At 37.4% G+C, this 18,661-nt stretch overlaps 2 protein-coding genes across 2 annotated transcripts in view; one reads left to right on the top strand and one right to left on the bottom strand.

Annotated features, from left to right (window-relative positions):
- The first annotated feature begins 1,894 nt into the window (after positions 1 to 1,894).
- On the top strand, positions 1,895 to 8,858 carry TEFM (transcription elongation factor, mitochondrial). Its single transcript, XM_004385397.2, has 4 exons — positions 1,895 to 1,956; positions 2,978 to 3,441; positions 7,158 to 7,307; positions 8,042 to 8,858. Exons 1-4 carry the CDS (start codon positions 1,926 to 1,928, stop codon positions 8,477 to 8,479), a joined length of 1,083 nt encoding a protein of 360 aa, XP_004385454.1. The 5' UTR covers positions 1,895 to 1,925; the 3' UTR covers positions 8,480 to 8,858.
- A 2,306-nt stretch (positions 8,859 to 11,164) lies between these two features.
- Positions 11,165 to 18,661, bottom strand: part of ATAD5 (ATPase family AAA domain containing 5) — a 49,136-nt gene continuing 41,639 nt past the window's right edge. The window contains exons 20-23 of the mRNA XM_004385396.2: positions 15,419 to 15,600; positions 13,967 to 14,832; positions 13,386 to 13,544; positions 11,165 to 13,285 (exon numbers count right to left, since the gene is read on the bottom strand). Coding sequence (XP_004385453.1) covers positions 13,207 to 13,285; positions 13,386 to 13,544; positions 13,967 to 14,832; positions 15,419 to 15,600 — 1,286 coding nt within the window. The 3' untranslated portion in view covers positions 11,165 to 13,206. The remainder of the gene's footprint in view (positions 13,286 to 13,385; positions 13,545 to 13,966; positions 14,833 to 15,418; positions 15,601 to 18,661) is intronic.

The raw sequence follows: 18,661 nt of genomic DNA, 5'->3' as shown, positions 1-18,661 counted from the left end.
TTGTATGAGAAACTGACTTGAATTGTAAACTTTCCCTTAAAGCACAATTTAAAAAAAAAAGAGAGATGTTCTAGCTTCCATCCACTCCTGCATTCCGGAGCCTGGCTGAACTCTGAAGCAGCAGCACCATCTGTCTGTTGACGGCACTGGGTGGGCACATTTATTGACCCCTTATTATGTGCCCTGGTGGTGCAGCGGTTAAGAGGTCGGCTGCTAACCAAAAGGTGAGCAGTCAGAATCCACCAGCCGCTCCTTGGAAACCCTATGGGACAGTTCTACTCTGTCCTGTAGGGTCGCTATGAGTCAGAGTCTTGATGGCAAAGGGTTTTGTTTTTGAAACAACCAGCGACTTGGCAGGAGAAAGATGTGGCAGTCTGCTTCAGTAGAGATGTACAGCCTTGGAAGCCCTATGGAGTCGCTACGAGTCAGAATTGACTCCATGGCAGTGGGTCTGGTTTGGGTATTGTGTGCCGAGTTCTCTGCACCCAGTTTCTCACTAACCCTCCCGGCAGTCCTGCGAGGCAGGTACCATTACGTCCGTTTCACAGATGAGGAAGCTGAGGTTCAGAGAGGATGAGTAGTAACCGCCCAAGTTGGTGCAGTTAGTAAGTGATGTGTTGCGTTTTTTGCCCGCTAACCACATGATCTCTGAGAGCACTGCCAGGGCTCCTCATGGCCTCATTAAGCTGAATAAGTTTTGGCTTTAAAAGGAAATGATTTCCTCCTCATTTGAAGGATTTTGCACAAAAAGTTGACTTTATTTCGTATGTGATTCTAAGTTTCCCAGAAACTGCCAAGATTCCTAGAATTCCCATAAGTAACCCTTATTAGTACTTAACGATTCCCCACATCTGCCACTTCCTCCTAGACAACACCCACTCCGACAATCCACCCACTACCATCTCATATAAACCCAAACTCATCACCCTTCTCTTCAAAAGCCACTTTCTCCTGACTTCCCTGTTTCTCACTAGATAAAGCCTCTCCATCTTCCAGAAAGAATCCCTTTCTTTCCACTTTCCTTACATCTTCCAGGTTCAATTCTTTTCCATTGCCTCTCCCTTAAAAAGGTGCATTAGCTTTCCTCGCCTCTCCTTGCTCCCAGGCTCTTAACCTCCAACCCAGCCTCACATTGCTACATGGCTACTTTCTAGAAACACAGCTCCAGTCTGACCCTCTAACTCAAGTCTCGGTGGCTTCGGGCTACCTAGTTAAGTCAACTGCTCCAAATTTGGATTGCCCAAAGCTCCACCCAAATTTGATGCCAGCCTCATCTCCCTCCATCTACTCCAAATGAAATACTGCTCTTCTCTGACCTTCAAGGCCCAGCGCCAATGCCACCTCTTCCTACGCTGTCCTGCCCTGACCCCTCTGCCTGCACACTATTTCCCGGCTGAGCTCCTGAAACACTTTGCATCCCTCCCAGCTATCCCATCCTACTCAGTGACAGGGTTATTTGTGTACTTGTCTCTGCTCCTCCACCTGACTCCGCTCCTTGCGCCCCAGCCCGGGCCCCAAAGGGAGCTCATCAATCTGTGTGCCTAGAATAAACTCAGGGAGTATCCCCCAAGGAGCGGAACCTTGCGAACTACTGACGAAAATTAGTCTAGGCGTTTCCTTCCGAAAGACTTGGGCGAGCCGCTTCCACCCTCACCTGCCCAGCTACTGTCAGGGACTGGTCGGGGCGAACATTTCCCTCGATGCAGTGGAACAAGCCCGCGGGCCACCCAGAAGTACGGGTTTGAAGGCCGGTAGCCGAGCCGCGGCGGACCCACTGCTCAGCCGGACGCACTTTCGACCAACCGGGGAACGCGGTTTCAGCCGGAACCTTTTTGCCGATTCCCGCCCGAGCACATTTGGGCGTCTCACAGGGACCGGAAGTCAATAGAGGCGAAAGGACCGCGGGATCTGATTTAACTTGCAAGATGAACTTTCCTAGTCTTCTCTTGGCGGGAGGTAGGGTTCCTTGAATGCTGGGTTAATTTTCCGTCTGCCCTTAGTCCCTAGTTCTAGACTGCTTTCTCCCTCAGGATCCACTCTCCATGTTGCCCTTTTGGAGGTCTAGCTTCGGTTCCCGAGCCTCGAAGAGTTGTGCTTGCCTGGGCGAGAGGTCCGTGGAAGGCTCCTTCCCGGGCTGGCCGGCGGACGGAGGCTTTAGATTCTAACCGCCGTTTGCTTATCTCTGGCTGCATAACTTTCCTGGGACTGAGGTGTCACAGTGACTTCCCATTAGTTTTACAAAATAACTGCTTATATGGCTTTTCTTCTTGCAAAAATACATTCATGGTAGAAAATTTGAAAAGTGTACAAAAGAAGAACCGCTCTTAAATATACCGCTCATTAACATTCTAAACATTCCTTATAAAGGGAGTAGAACTACCCGGTAGGGTTCCCAAAGCTGTACATCTTTAAAGGAAGCAGACGGCCACAACTTTCTCCCGCGAAGTGGGCTGGTGGGTTTGAACCGCCAACCTTCCGGTTATCTGCTGAGCTCTTTAACCACTGCGCCACCAGGGCTCCTTTTTATAAACGTGTAAACTTTAATTGTATTTGGTCCCACAGACGAGAAAGAAGCTGTAGTGAGAAAGGAAGTGAAGATAAATATTCTTAACAAGAGATATTAATTACAAAAAGATCTAACGTTAAAAATGCTATCAAAAACGCTAAGCCGTTGAAATCATTTTTTTAAACTACGTGCCTCTAAATGGGCATAAAATTTTTAGGTAGTATAATTTAGGACTGATCCATAAAAATTAGAAGACACCTCTAGCGACTAAACAAAAAAACCCCTATTTTAAATATATATAGTTTTAAAAACTAAACCTATTTTAAAGATGATTTTCCAGAATTTAATATGGCCCACTAGTTCTTAAACTATGGGAAAGTCTTTGTCACTTTGCAAAGGATCTGGTAAGTCTGCAAATACTAAAAGGAATTAGGACATCTGAACTTATATTTTACTACGTTTTTCTTTCAGTAAGGTGGAGATGCTGTCCAGCTCCATTGAGGTCATCCCTATTCCAAGCCCTACATAGTTCCTGCTGTCGGGAAAAATCAACTGCACCTACGAAAATTATTCCCAATGTTGCTTTTTGTGGTGAAAATACAAAGGAGTCTGGAAATGCGCTTGACAAGTTCTTCTCTTCGGAGCAGCAGGCTTCCATCTTGCGTGTGTTAAACACGGCATCAAATAAAGAACTTGAAGCTTTCAAATTGCTTCGTGGAAGAAAGGCCACCAATATTGTAGAGCACAGAGAAAAGTTTGGGCCATTTCAGAATTTGGAGAGTTTAATGAATGTACCCTTATTCCAGTATAAAACTACCATTCAAGTTTGTAACTCCATTCTTTTTCCAGAGACTAAAAAGAAAAAAAGAAAATTACAGGAAAACCGGCTCTTGGGAAAGCTCATCAAACCTGACATAGGAAGAGAGAGACTTAAGGTATACCATTTTTCCTAATATCTGTTACATTGGCCAAATATTTTAGAACCTACACTGCAAAGCACTATTGTGGGCATCGGCTTGGGGAGTTACCAAGATAGGGTTCTTCAGGCAGCTTATAGTTTAGTTGGTGAGTCCCTACATGCACGTGTAAATAACCTATTATATCATATTAGGTAAATACAGAAAAAAAAAAAAAACCCAAACCGGTTGCCATCGAGTCAATTCTGACTCATAGCAACCCCCTGTAGGACAGCGAAGAACTGCCCCGTAGGGTTTCCAAGGAGCGGCTCGTGGATTCCAAGTCCATTAGGTAAATAAGTAACCTATATAACCTACGGAGTCCCAGTAGTGTAGTGGTTAAGAACTCGGCTGCTAACCAAAAGGTTGGCAGTTCAAATCCAACGAGTATATATCCTATGATCACTACTAATAATAAGATATATGAGTAGCATATTAGTTTAGAGGATAGAGAACTGTGGGTTATTATGGTTGGAAAGGTTTACTGGAAGAAGTTAACTTGGATCTTGAAGAAGAGAATTAGGCTAGTTGGAAGAGGACATCTAGGTAGAAAGAACAGTTGGTGTCCAGAAGTATGTCTGTGCAAAAGGTTTATTTAAGAGGAATGTTGGGAGATACCTGGCCGTATTTGAGGGTTATGTTGGGGAGTAATGAGAAACTAAGATGCAAAGATGGGTTATAGCCAAGAAGTTTGGATTTTATCTATGATTAGACAATATGTTAAATCATGATTATGAACAATTTGTAACAACACAAGTAGTTTTTTTTTTTTTTTTTTTTTTTTTGAGAGACTTAAAACATTATTATTAACTTTTCCAGCAGGATTCAAAATTATTTTCTGACCTCCCTTCCTCCTTTAAAAAAAGTTATAAAAACAAATCTTTTTCAGTGTTGTCTGAAAAAACTAAATATTAAAATTACTGGGCATATCAGTCTAGCATTAAACCTTGCAGGAACTTAAGTCCTGTTTAGCATTACTTGATAAAATAGTCTTTTATAATAAGCACCATTTTTGAAGGGTACGACAGTACACAATAGTGGGGAAGCCAGCACAGCTTGACCAAGGCACGGTCGTAGAAGCTTCATAGACTCATCCAAACTCCCTGAGGGACCTAATTACTGTGCTGAGGGCTGTGGGGACCATGGTCTCCATAGACATCGAGCCCAGTTGGCATAACATAGTTTATAAAGAAAATGTTCTGCATTCTACTTTGGCAAGTAGCAGCTGGGATCTTAAAAGCTCATGAGCGACCATCTAAGATACTCTACTGGTCTCACCCTGTCTGGAGTGAGGGAGAATGAAGAAAACCAAAGACACAAGGGAAAGATTAGTCCAAAAGACTAATGGACCACAACTACCACAGCTTCCACCAGACAGAGTGCAGCACAACTGGATGGTACCCGGCTACCACCACCGACTGCTCTGACAGGGATCCTATTAAAGGGTCCCAGACAGAGCTGGAGAAAAATGTAGAACAAAATTCTGATTCACAAAAAAAAATTAGCCTTACTGGTCTGACAGAGACTGGAGAAACCCTGAAAGTATGGCCCCCAGACACCTTTTTAACTCAGTACTGAAGTCACTCCTAAGGTTTACCCTTCAGCCAAAGATTAAACAGGCACATAAAACAGAATGAGACTAAATGGGCACACCAACCCAGGGACAAGGACTAGAAGGCAGGAGGGGACAGGAAAGCTGGTAATGGGGAACCCAAGGTCAAGAAGGGGAGAGTGTTGACATGTTGTGGGGTTGGCAATGAATGTCACAAAACAGTATGTGTATTAATTGTTTTATGAGAAACTCATTTGCTCTGTAAACCATCTAATGCACATTAAAATAATAATCACTATTTTTTCTGGACCAGTGATTCTCTGAGTTAGTAGCTTTTGGGAAATATGGATACTTTTTAAAAACCTTATGAAAGCTATGGCTGCTCTTTGCAGAAAAGAGATTTATAGCATATACACAGAATTTTGCATGTACGTTGAGAAGACTTGTATATTTCTTTACTTCTATCCGTGGACTCTGGATGGAAGTCCTGCTGGAGTTGATCTGGAACATATTTGAACCAAAATTTCCAGGGATGATTTTCATCCATACGTATGGCTAACATTATTACTTACACTCAGATTATAGTGGAGTTGCATCTTATTTAGGGGGTTAGATTCTAAAATCAGTTTGTGTGGAGAAAACTGTAGTCCAAATCCTTAAAAAATCTATTGCCCATGAGGTACTGTGTACATGGTTTTGTGTACAACCTGTTATAGTAATTCTTATGCACGCTAAAGCTTGAGAATCGTTAAGCTGAAGAAAGGAACCGACAGGCTTGTATTTTGTAGATGTCTGGGTATCCAAACTATTCTGCCTTTAAGGTATTTATCTAATCCTTAGCAGTGAAAGGGAGATGGGTATACAATTATAAAATGTTTGTTTCACTGCCTCTGTATCTACAGAACATATTAGTAATTTATTTGTTGATACAACTAAATGAGTCATGGGAATGAGTTGATGCCACTGTACTGTACCTCCAGCCCAGACTTCCCTCTGAGAGAGACCCACATATCTGGTTAGCTATTACACATCTTCCTTTAGTCCTGTAAAACCAAAAACCAACCCATTGCCCTCAAGTTAATTCTGACTTATGGCAACTCCATGTGTTACAGAGTAGAACTGCTCCTTAGGGTTTTCTTGGCTGTAATCTTTGCAGATTGCTAGGCCTTTCTTCCATGGCACGACTGGGTGGGTTCAAACCACCAACCTTTTGGTTTGTAGTAAAGGACAAACTGCTTGTACCACCCAGGGACCTAGAAGCGCTATAGGCAACCTGAACTCAACATATTTAAAAACAACTCATCCCCCCCTACCTTCCCAAGTTGACCTACCTCTTATCATCATCTGAATTATGCCAACCAATCATGGAAATCAAACTAGAGTTATCCAAGGCTCCTCCCTCACCCCTGAATATCACTTCTACTCCCATTATCTGCTTCTTTCCTTCATCATTGTTACTGTCTTAGGTTCGTAATACTTTGTCACATGTTACAGCAAGTGCCTAACACAAATCCCCAGCTCTGGTCTAGCTCCTTCCACACAACTGCCAGTCATCTTTCTGAAATGTAAATTTTATCTTACTACCCAGTGTAACATGCCTTGGCTCCTTGTAGCTCTGAGGACAAAAGAAGTTACTTAACTTTGCAGAAATCTGCCTACCTCTCTGCCCTTTTCCCAGTTACAGCCTTTATTGCCTTACTGTGAGGTGTCAAGCAGCCTGTATCTTTGCAGACATCTGGGTGAAATAAGCTGTTTACCATTTTACTCATTCTCCTAGTCCTCCAATAAGTCTTGCCTGACCATTCCCCCTCTCTACAGTAACTGTTGTATGATAGCATTTCTTGTAATGTATGGTTATGTTGCTTGTCTCCCATTATCTAGCACAGTCCCCAGCAACATTTGAATATTTGAATGCCTACTTTGGGCTAGGTGCTGAGAATGAGTAAAGGTTTTTTGTCAGTAAACTGACTCCTACTGGTTACTTTTTAGTAATAATTACTCCTGCATTTTAAAAAAACAATTCTCAGTTCATAAACTGCAGATACATTTATATTACATAAACTGGTTAGGCATTCTGAGATGGTAGCTTACTTTGTCTGTTAAAATGTTTACACTCCTAATTAAACCAGCCTTTTTGTTTTAGGCACTTAATAGTATCGTATCTATTGTTTTTGGTACTCGGAGAATTGCCTGGGCTCACCTTGATCGTAAAATGGCAGTGCTTGACTGGCAGCAGGATGAACGTTGCAGGATGATGAAAGGAACATACCTGTCATCTGTGTATTTAGAAGAGGTAAGACAGTTGCACCTCCAAACTCCTGTCTCCTGGAGCTCCTCATGTAGTTCAGTCTTCTAGTCCCACAAGAATGTAGTAAGGGAGTGAGGGTGGATTTTCTTTTGGTACTTAGTACTCATCACGTGGGATCTTTTTACATTCAGTCTTTCTTCACTTAGTTCTATGGTAAAGTATACTATTATAAATGGTTTAGAACATCATCACTATCTTGTATTTATAAACTTAATTTTTCAAAATGCTGTCACATATATTCTCATGTGAGTCTTTAAAACCTTATGAAATGGGCAGGAATTATCATCCTGACTATACATACACATGAAAACTGTGGTTCAGTCGGTCCTCTGACATGATTAATCAGTTGTAGAGCCGATTGATTCTATGCTAGTTCTAACCCTATGCTAGAAATTTTTAAAAGATTAATGAATCAGTTGTTATCTAATCTTAAAGCAAAAATGGATTTTAGAAATTATTAAGGCTATTTTACAGGTGAAGAAATTGGTGCTTAGGGGGACTAAACAGCTTGCCTGAGCTCAGCTTGTTCCTGATAGAACCAAGACCAGAAGTTCACTCTCCTGACTCCTCCATACAGTGTTTTTTCAGTTATTCCAATATTGTCAGTAGCAATATAAATTACATAATTATAATATTTCTAAATAGAGAGGGGACCCCAACATTAAAACTTCATGAATTATTTCTGCTCATTTATTTATTTCCTTTTTTTTTCCCTAAAGATGTCTTTAGTTGTTTCAAAGATGCCTAAAGCCGATTTCTATATACTGGAAAAAACAGGACTTCCAATTCAGAACTCATCGCTGTTTCCTATACTGTTGCATTTTCATATTGTGGAAGCCATGCTGTATACCTTATTAAATAAAACATTTGCCCAGGACGGCCAGCACCAGGTGCTGAGCATGAACCGAAATGCCGTGGGGAAGCACTTTGAACTAATGATCGGCGACACGAGGACTAGTGGAAAAGAACTAGTGAAGCAGTTTCTCTCAGAGTCTGTGCTGAAGGCAGAGCCTCGAGTATTCTTCCCATCGGATAAGGTAGTCCAGTACAGACAGATGATTTCATCTACTGAACAAAACAGAGTAGAAGAGTTATATGATTCATTATTACAAGCTATTGCCTTCTATGAATTAGCAGTTTTTGACACTGAGCCTTAAAATTATGAGGTTAATGTATCATCTGCTCTAATGTTATATTAATTTATATTTATTACCTCTAAAGCTGTAAAACAAATTGTTTTTGAACATCTGTATTAATGCATGAGAAAACAAATTTGAGTGTATTTTAGATGTTTAAAGTCAGACTTCAGGCTATTGAGTGGTATATACAATAATGCTAAGCCAAGACCAAGTCAATAAATATTTTTTGAGAGTCTGTGCCTTTTAGGTTTAAGTGTTAAACAATAAAATGCTCCCTAAAGAGCTGAAACAAGAAACAAAGTTCTCACCTCTTAAAAGCAAATACCATCTATACTGAAGAGTTACATCATTACTATATTGAAAGGTGATTGATAACCTAACTTACGGAATCATCTTCAAAAGGTGATTTTCATCAGCTCAGTCTATCAGTAAAGAAGTCACTGGTTTTGCAGAATTCTATCATGTGATCTTCGGCATTGTTTCTATCACTAAAGCCATATTTTCCAACTCCCGATCTTTCTTTGTTTCCATCTTTCGCACTCCAATCACCAGTAATTATCAATATATCCTGATTGCGTGTTCAATCAATTTCAGACTGCAGAAGTTGGTAAAAATCTTCAATTTCTTCATCTTTGGCCTTAGTGATTGGTGCACAAATTTGAATAATAGTTGTGTTAACTGGTCTTCCTTGTAGGCATATGGGTATTATCCTATCACTGATAGCATTGTACTTCAGGATAGATCTTGAAATGTTCTTTTTGACGGTGAATGAAATGCCGTTCAAGTTGTTATTCCTGGCATAGCAGACCATATGATTATCTGATTCAGAATGGCCAATACCAGTCCATTTCAGCTCACTAATGCCTAGGGTATTGATGTTTATGCATTCCATTTCATTTTTGATGATTTCCAATCTTTCTAGATTCATACTTCATACTTCCATGTTCTGATTATTAATGGATGTTTACAGCTGTTTCTTCTCATTCTGAGTCTTGCCACATCAGCAAATGAAGGTCCTGAAAGCATGACTCCATCTATGTCATTAAGGTCGACTCTTCTTTGAGGAGGCAGCTCTTTCCTGGTCATATTTTGACTCCATCCATCTATGTCATTAAAGTCGACTCTTCTTTGAGGAGGCAGCTCTTTCCTGGTCATATTTTGAGTGCCTTCTGACCTGAGGGGCTCATCTTCCAGTACTATATCAGACAGTGTTCTGCTGCTATTCATAAGAGTTTTCACTGGCTAGTTCTTTTTAGATGTAAACCGCTAGGTCCTTCTTCCTAGTCTGTCTTAGCATTGCATTGGGCAAATCTGCTGCAAAAGATCTCTTTTAAAGTATCAAAAAGCAAAGATGTCACCTTGAAGACTAAGGTGCCCCTGACCTAAGCCATGGTATTTTCAGTCACCTCATACATGCATGTGAAAGCTGGACGAAGAATATGGAAGACTGAAGAATTGAGCCTTTGAATTATGGTGTCTGCGAAGAATACTGGATATACCATGGACTGCCAAAATAACGAACAAATCTGTCTTGGAAGAAGCACAGCCAGAATGCTCTTTAGAAGCAAGGATGGCAGGACTACATCTCACATACTTTAGACGTGTTATCAGGAGGGATCAGTCCCTGGAGAAGGACATCATGCTTGGTAAAGTGGAGGGTCAGTAAAAAAGAGGAAGACCCTCAAGTAGATGGATTGACACAGTGGCTGCAACAGTGGGCTCGAGCTTAACAACAATTGTGAGGATGACGCAGGACCAGGCAGTGTTTCGTTCTGTTGTACGTAGGGTCGCTATGAGTCGGAAGTGACTCGATGCAACCTAACAACAGTCTTATCAAACCCGGAAAAAACTTTGTCTAATTGGTTTTTTTTTTTTTTTTAACTTTGAAATATCTTACTTGACAGACCATCTTTTGCTAAAAGTAGCAGTTAATTTTTTTCCACACCTCTCCATTTTCCATTATGTCTGCCTTAGTTCAGGCCCTCATTATATAGATCTCATCTGTACTATTAGAATATTCTTGTAAGTGGTCTCTCAGCCTCTGTTTTCATTCCTCCAGTCGATACTTTATACTGCTACAAGAGTAAAAATCTGGTATCACTTCACTGTTCAAAACCCTACTAGGGCTTAGAATGTTATGTTATACAGCATAAGGGTGGCACTAGGTTATTTCCCCTCTGGTGGTAATAATAATAGCAATGGTAATGTAATAACAGTAATAGTTAATATAGCTAATTACATGCCAGGTACTTCCATGTATTATGACATCACCTCTTTTATATATGAGGTTTTATAGTTTAGAGATTATAGTTGAAAAGCAACAAAGCTAGGAATTGAACCCAAATAAATCTCTTTAATTGCCAGAGCATCAAAATTTATTTCTTTAGAAGTAAAATATGCTTGTTGGGAAAAATTCAAATAATGAGAGGTATATAAAGTAAGACTTGGAGGCCTGGTGGCACAGTGATTAAGAGATCAACTGCTAACCAAAAAGTTGGCAGTTAGAATCCACCAGCTGCTCCTTGGAAACCCTATGGGGCAGTTCTGCTCTGTCCTCCAGTGTTGCTATGAGTTGGAATCGACTCGACGGGAATAGGTTTTTTTAATGAGTTCATTCAAGGAGCCCTGATGGTGCAGTGGTTAAAGCACTCGTCTGCTTACCAGAAGGTTGGTGGTTTGAACCCACCAGCTGCTCCAGGAGAAAGATGTGGCAGTCTATTTCCATAAAGATTACAGCCTTGGAAACCCTTTTGGGCAGTTCTACTCTGTCCTACAGGGTCGCTATGAGTTGGAATTGAAGGCAATGGGTATAAAGTAATAAATAGAATTTCTCCCTTCACCATCACCTCCAAGTCGCTAGGAGTTTAGTATAACTTCAGATGTGTCATCATGCACATGTAAGTTTGTACATACAGTGTATATACATAAACATTTCCACCTTGGATATGTTGTAGGTATCTCAAACTCGTCTGAAAAGGAAATCATTTTCTCTCCCTCCAAAATCACCTCCCTTGCTATTATTTTCTATTTTGGTAAATAGGTTCACCAACCATCCAGTTGTTCATGCCACAAATGTGGCATTCAACCTCCCACATATTTCTGGAAAGAACTGTAAGTGAAAATTTGTCAGCTGTAGACATTTATAGGATAAGATATGAAATACTAGGGCATCAAGATTTGGTTACTTTTATCATAAAAGTGAATCTAAGTATTACAGCAATTTGTCACCTTTAAGAATGATATTCCCGCCCCAAAATTATATTAAACCTAAAAAATAAAATATTAAGTGTGTCCCGTTAGTGAGAAAAATACCTCCATTATTTCTTGATTTTTGATAGTTTAATTATTAATTCTATGGAGTTACGTTACTTTGGCTCCTCAATTATTGAGAATGATCAGAAATTTCTAATAAAAAAAGACCAAATTAACAGTTAAGTGGTCTATAGGTGGAGGAACTCTTGTATTCAGTAGAAAAAAATAAGTCAGTATACTTGAAAAAATACACTTCAGAAGATTCTCTTTCCTGTATAGGGATGAAACTTATGAGATAGAGAGCCCATATTCAAACCTAAAAAGTATACAGATTTACCCAGATGACTACAGCAGAACTCCTATTTAAATACTGTATAAAGCCTTTTAGCTTTAGTCTTTAATTAGATCAATATACTAATTAATACAAAAAAAAGTAGGGTGGACAAATAAGATAAAAACATCTTCATACACATCTGAAAACAGGTAAGATATTTTTCAAAACCGTACAAAATTAGGATCCTTACCTTTTGAGTGAAAAATATAATTCACCAGATAACATATCTGAATATTAAGCTAATATATAATATAAACAAACACTTGAAATAGGGAATTATTTTAACATACACCTGATTATCTGATTGCAAAATTTTAAGTGAAATGTGACATTTTAAAATCTTCTAATTAAAAAAATATATATTTTCCAAAAACAGTCCTAAGTGAAAATGGCAATTATGTAGAAATCCTATAGTAGAATCCTCTTTTGTTAGTTTTAATGAATAGCAGTTTGTCCAAGATAGATATATTAACATCATCAGTATCTGTGAAATAAAACATGAATGATATAAAAATACAAGAAAATGTACAAGGCAAATTATTTGAGTTGGCAAAATATACAAGAGATCACCTGTATGGTTGCTAAAAAATATTTATGAAAATTATAATTCAAAATCTTGATTTCACTTTGTCTACAGTCAATGATTCAATGGTAAAATATGCTAGAGGAGTATACTAAAAAATTTACCCGGAAGATCGTTTTTGAAAAACAAGCATAATTTTCGTCATAGGAAGTTTCCTTATGTATTATATATGTAATTTTGTATTTTGTAAACTTATTTTAAAAAAGGTTGCCATCTAGGTGATTCATATTTACAATTCAACAGAGCACCAATACTTGGAGAGAAAATTAGTTTAGCACTGAAATATCTTAGTGAACTGTACCTTCTAGAAACAGCTCACTCACATATAAAAATACTCCAGCAAAGTTAAATCAGATAATACAAAAAATTCCAAAAGAAAATACCACAATCATATATGCAATAGGTAACTCAAATTTTTTCATTTTAAATATTTGCACACTAATAAAGAAATATACAATTAGTCTGTTTTAAATGTACATTAAAGAGACATAGCTCTTCCACAAAAATCAACATAATATAAAAATGTATATTAAGAACCACATAATAATCTGTACAAGGCATCGTTGACATGGAATATTAAGGGAAGTCAGCTGCCAAAGTGTTCATTGTCTCTTTAGGAATGTCAAGATGAATTCCTTCAAAATAATGCAGGAACCTATCAAAATAACAAGGAAAAATACAATATTACTATTTTCATCTGATGCAAACAATCTTGAAACAGCTATCTATAATGTTATTTTTTAAGGAAACTTTACCTTCTTTTACTTTTTCCTTGTTCTTTTAGCTTCTCAGTCCTACAAATGTTTCGAAGAGTTGGCAAGTATTCAATTATACCAGCTTGTCTATTACCCAGGTTCAGAAGAGATCGACTAGAAAATACGTTTTTAATGACTGCTATTCTCTTCCATGCATTGCTGTAAATTAAAAGAAATGCAATACTTTATTTTAAAATGTGAAATGCTAAAAAAACAACCAGTCTTCCTTCCTCTGGTCTAGACTAGACAGCACTTCCATATTCATCTATCGCTTTCAACACATCACTCACTCCCATACTACTAAAAAATCTTCAGTGACTGCCCCCTATCTGCCACAGCAAGTCTAAACCTCTCTCCCTATCATTCAAGAGTCTCCAAAATCTAGCCCACCCTGATCTCATTATTTCTCTTCCCAGCAAACTAGTCTCCTTGTTGTCTCACTAGAAGTTACATTATTAATACTGAGGTCTTACCAAGATCAATAAAGGCCAGCATTTCAAAATTAGTAGAAATGAAAGAAACTCTAAATCATTTCCCTGTTACCATTTATTATTGAAATATAAAGTAAAAAGAAGACTTACTCTAAATTAGCCACTGACTGACTAAAGTATATGTCGTTACGCTGTTGTGAAACATAAAGAGTAAGATCTTTGGTTGGATCTCTTCCTAATCTTTTGCAAGAATTCAAAGAGGTTTCCAATGCTTTTGAAATATCAGAAGAGCACTTAGTAAAGCTGAGAGCTTCTACAACTGCCTTTAATTCTCCAGAGCATTGAGAAGGCCAGCCGTCACTACTTTCAAGACTAAACTCATCACAAAGTCCATTTTTAACCTTTCCATTAGTCCAACTAAAGTCATTTTTACCAAAGCCTTTTTGTTCCTTTACATTGGTTAAAAGAGCATCTAAGAAGGACATGTTATCCATGAACTCAGTGAGGGAATTTAAACAATGAGAAACAAGGGCAGAACATTTTTTTTCAGCTGGTGTTTTCGGAGGATGAGGAATAGAATCAATGTTAGATTCCAAGCATTTGTTTGGTTTCTTTGTCTCCTGTGTGCTTTGTTTGTCTCTGGCTTTGCTTTCTTCTGAACTTGAAAAAGAGGTAGAGGATTGGCTAATAAATTCATGAGAAAAGTCCAAATCGGTGTCAAATAAGTCACTATCGTCTAGTATGACCATCTTTTTCTTATGTTTCCTTTTTTGTGACTTTTTTGATGGCTGCTCTCCTTCAGAATGGTTCCTAGCAAGACATCGCATACTTTTCATTGCTGGACTGGCACCCACAGTTGCTGAAAAGCCACAGAGGTTTTTTGTTTCTGGAATGATATCAACTGGTAATGGTAGAATAAATTCAAGATTACTGTATAAAAAATCTACATTCCGTGTTTGGAATTCTGTGAGAAGCTGGATGAGTTTATGCCATTCTTCCTTTGTTGTGATTTTGTGCTGAAAAATAATTTTAATTAAAAATGTTACAACAGTACTTTAGTTTGATCATTTTTCTATCAATATGAATAAGAATCCCTATTCTATATTCAAAATACTGAGTCACTTTGCCTCATAATTTTATTAACATACACTCCTTTATACATCAAAATAGTATATAAGCTTTAAAAATTAATTTACACTATTAGTTTGAAGAATTTAAATTCCCTAAATACTGAAGATGGCGCAGGACTGGGCAAGATTTTGATCTGTTATACACAGGAGTTGGCACCAACTCAATGGCCCCGAACAACAACATTTAGTATAGACTTCCATCCAATAATTAGAAGCTCATTTTTTTAAAAAATTACTTTTCTGAAATTTACTTTTTTATTTGAAATATTTCTAAATTATATTCTAAGTCCAGTAACATGCATTTAGAGCAATGTCTATGTATCATTTCTCAAAGTAGTAGAATGTGTTAAAATCAGAAATTTAAAGCCTATAAAAATCATAGGCAAATTTCAGTTAACCTTATGATCTAAAAGAGGTGTTCAGAAGACAAAAAAGAACAAATTTAACATTCCAAACTAGACATTAAAAATACCTTTAAAAATGAAAATACGTCTTCGGATGGGGAAAAAATGTTCTTAAGGCCAAACAAGGTCTCAACACAGCCAGTATCACATTTGGGAAGATCTGTAGGATTCTTTTTAGTATTTTTAGGATTATCCTTAGAATCAGGGTGATTTTCAGAGCAAACTAGTTGAACATTTCTGCTATTTCCTCCTATAAAATTAACAAAGGAAAATCTTAGCTATACATATTTTAACAAATGTCAGCAACAATTACAGATAATCCCTGACTTACGATGGGGTTCCGTTCCAAAGACGCCACTGTAAGTTGGTTCTGATGTAAGTTGAATACCTCATTTTTTTTTTAAGTTTTCATTATTATTGCCTTTTATTATCAGTATCATTATAAATCTGATCTTTATTTGTCTTTAGGAATTGGCATAAGAATGATAACATCAGCAAATTACATGCTCCAACATTGTATGTAGCACATAATTACTAATGATAAGATGCACAAAAAAAAAAAGGACAGCTGTTTAAGTGCAGGTTCGTCGTAACTCAAATATATCGTAAATAGGGGACTGCCTATATTTAAAATCTGAGATTCTTTGACATCTTTTTGACCTATACCCCCCATTTTGTTCTTTTCCATATATGTATTAAATTCATGAAGGGTACAATACAAGCATTATTTCTAAAGTACATAAAAAATTATTTAAATAAACTGAGGTGGTAGTGGAGGGCTTTCAAAACAACTCAATAGAAAAACAGTGCAAGGACTACAAACAGGCAAGTCACAGAAAAAATACAAATATCTAATAAACTCATGAAAAGAGGTGCAATTTCACTAGTCATCTTGGAAATGCAAATAAGACGCTGTTTGTTTTTCACCTTTTAAATTGGCAAAATAAAAAAAAAATGACAATCCAGTTGTCAAAGGTACACAGAAAAGAGCCATCATATACTATTAGTGCGAGCACAAATTAGTATAATTATCTTTGGGGTACAATCTGGCAATACCTATCAAAATGTAAAGTGTATATAGCCTCTGAATCAACAACCACACTTCCAGAATTCTGACACAACTACTCACAGACATATTCAAAGATATAAGTAAAAAGATACTTACTGCACCTTTCCTTACTAGACAGAAAAACTAAAGATAATTTAAATGGGCACAAATAAGTAATGGTTAATTAAATTATGGTACATACGTTCTATATTCTGGAATAGCATGCAGCTGTGAAAAAGAATGTGGTAGATCTGTATGTGCTGACAACAGAAAAAAGGCGAATTGTCAAACAACATATATGAGCTATTTTTTATATTTGTATATCCATAGAAAAAGGAGCAGTGGCTTCCTTTAAGGAGGAGGGGAAGAACTTTCACTTTTTACTTTACGTACTTCTGTATTGTTTGAAAATTCAACGAGTGTGTACTCTATATTTCTTAAGACAAAACCGTAATGCATATAAAATTATAAGAACTTCAAGAAGAGAAACTATATGCTAAATTTAGTTTGTCTTCTAACAACATCTTGGTTTAGCACCAAGTAATATGGCATAAATAGCTGTAAACAAATTTGTTTTTTACAAAAAAATCAGGATATTTTCTACATCTTATTTATCATATTTACATCTCAAAAATAGGTAAAGCCATCAGCTTACACTGAATTAAAGATATAGGTATGTCTACTTTAAAAAAGAATAACATTAAAATTTTAAATCAAAGAAAAAAATGATAAAGGATTAGTATTACAGAACTCTACCTTGGGTTTATTTAAATATTTGCTTATTTCCCAGAGCGGGATCTATATCTACAGAACTCTGACTATGGAACATGGAGACCACAAATTACAACTTCTTGAGGGAAGGAATCATGTCTTCCTCATATAAACACAGAGCCTGGCATGGAGAAAAGTGCTCAATAAATTGTCTGTGACTCAAATTTGGTTAACAATGATGACTGGAGATAAGTAAGAAAAAAAATAAAGCATCTCTGAAATTATAAAGTTCTTAGAAAAATAGAATTATAGGCTACTGAAGAAGCTAAAGGGACCTTAATTACACTACAGTCATATGAAAAGAATGAAATACAACTATACACACTGACATGAAAAAATGTTCAATATGTTGTTTTTAATAAGTGAAAAAAGGAAGTTGCTGAATAATATATACAATTATGTTTTCCAAGAAACTATATGTTTATAAATGTGTAAGTAACAATTTGGAAATTTTTAACAGCCATACCTTTGAGGAGGAAAGGGAACGATGTAGGAGGTTAATTTTTTACAATGAGGTCATACTACTTTTATAATTTTAAAAGAACAACTACAAAATGAAAAGTAATTTACAGATCATTTCGTTCAACCCTCTCATTTCTGGGGTGAAGAAATAGGCTCAAAACCACCAGCCAAACTGACAAAAGAAAAACAAGACAGGAAGCAAATAAGCCATATAGAAAATGAGATGGGTGATACCACAACAGACCCAACAGAAATTAAAAGAATCATAACAGAATACTGTGAAAAACTGTACTCTAACTAATTTGAAAACCTAGAGGAAATGGACAAATTTCTAGAAACTCACTACCTACCTAAACTAACACAAACAGAGGTAGAACAACTATATAAACCCATAACAAAAGAAGAGATTGAAAAGGCAATTAAGAAACTCCCAACAAAAAAAAAGGCCTGGTCCAGACGGCTTCACTGGAGAATTCTACCAAACTTCAGAGAAGAGTTAACACCGCTACTACTAAAGGTATTTCAGATCGTAGAAAAGGATGGAATTCTCCCAAACTCATTCTATGAAGCCAGCGTAACCATGATACCAAAACCTGGTAAAGACACCACAAAAAAAGAAAATTACAGACCAATATCCCTCATGAACACTGACACAAAAGTCCTCAACAAAATTCTAGCCAATAGAATTCAGCAACATATCAAAAAAATAGTTCACCAGGATCAAGTGGGATTCATACCAGGTATGCCAGCGACGGTTGAACATTAGAAAAACAATCAATGTAATCCATCACATAAATAAAACAAAAGAACCACATGATCCTATCAATCGATGCAGAAAAGGCATTTGACAAAGTCCAACACCCATTCATGATAAAAACTCTCAATAAAATAGGAATAGAAGGGAAATTCCTCAACATAATTAAGGGCATTTATACAAAGCCAATAGCCAACATCATCCTAAATGAAGAGACTTTGAAAGTATTCCCCTTGAGAACATCTAGCTCAATTGGCATGACACTACTTATAAAGA

This window comes from Trichechus manatus, unplaced genomic scaffold (genome assembly GCF_000243295.1).
Source record: "Trichechus manatus latirostris isolate Lorelei unplaced genomic scaffold, TriManLat1.0 scaffold00138, whole genome shotgun sequence".
In the NCBI taxonomy this organism is placed as follows: Eukaryota; Metazoa; Chordata; class Mammalia; order Sirenia; family Trichechidae; genus Trichechus; species Trichechus manatus.
The sequence above is the reverse complement of the archived record's forward strand: the minus strand, read 5'-3'. Positions and strand labels throughout refer to the sequence as shown.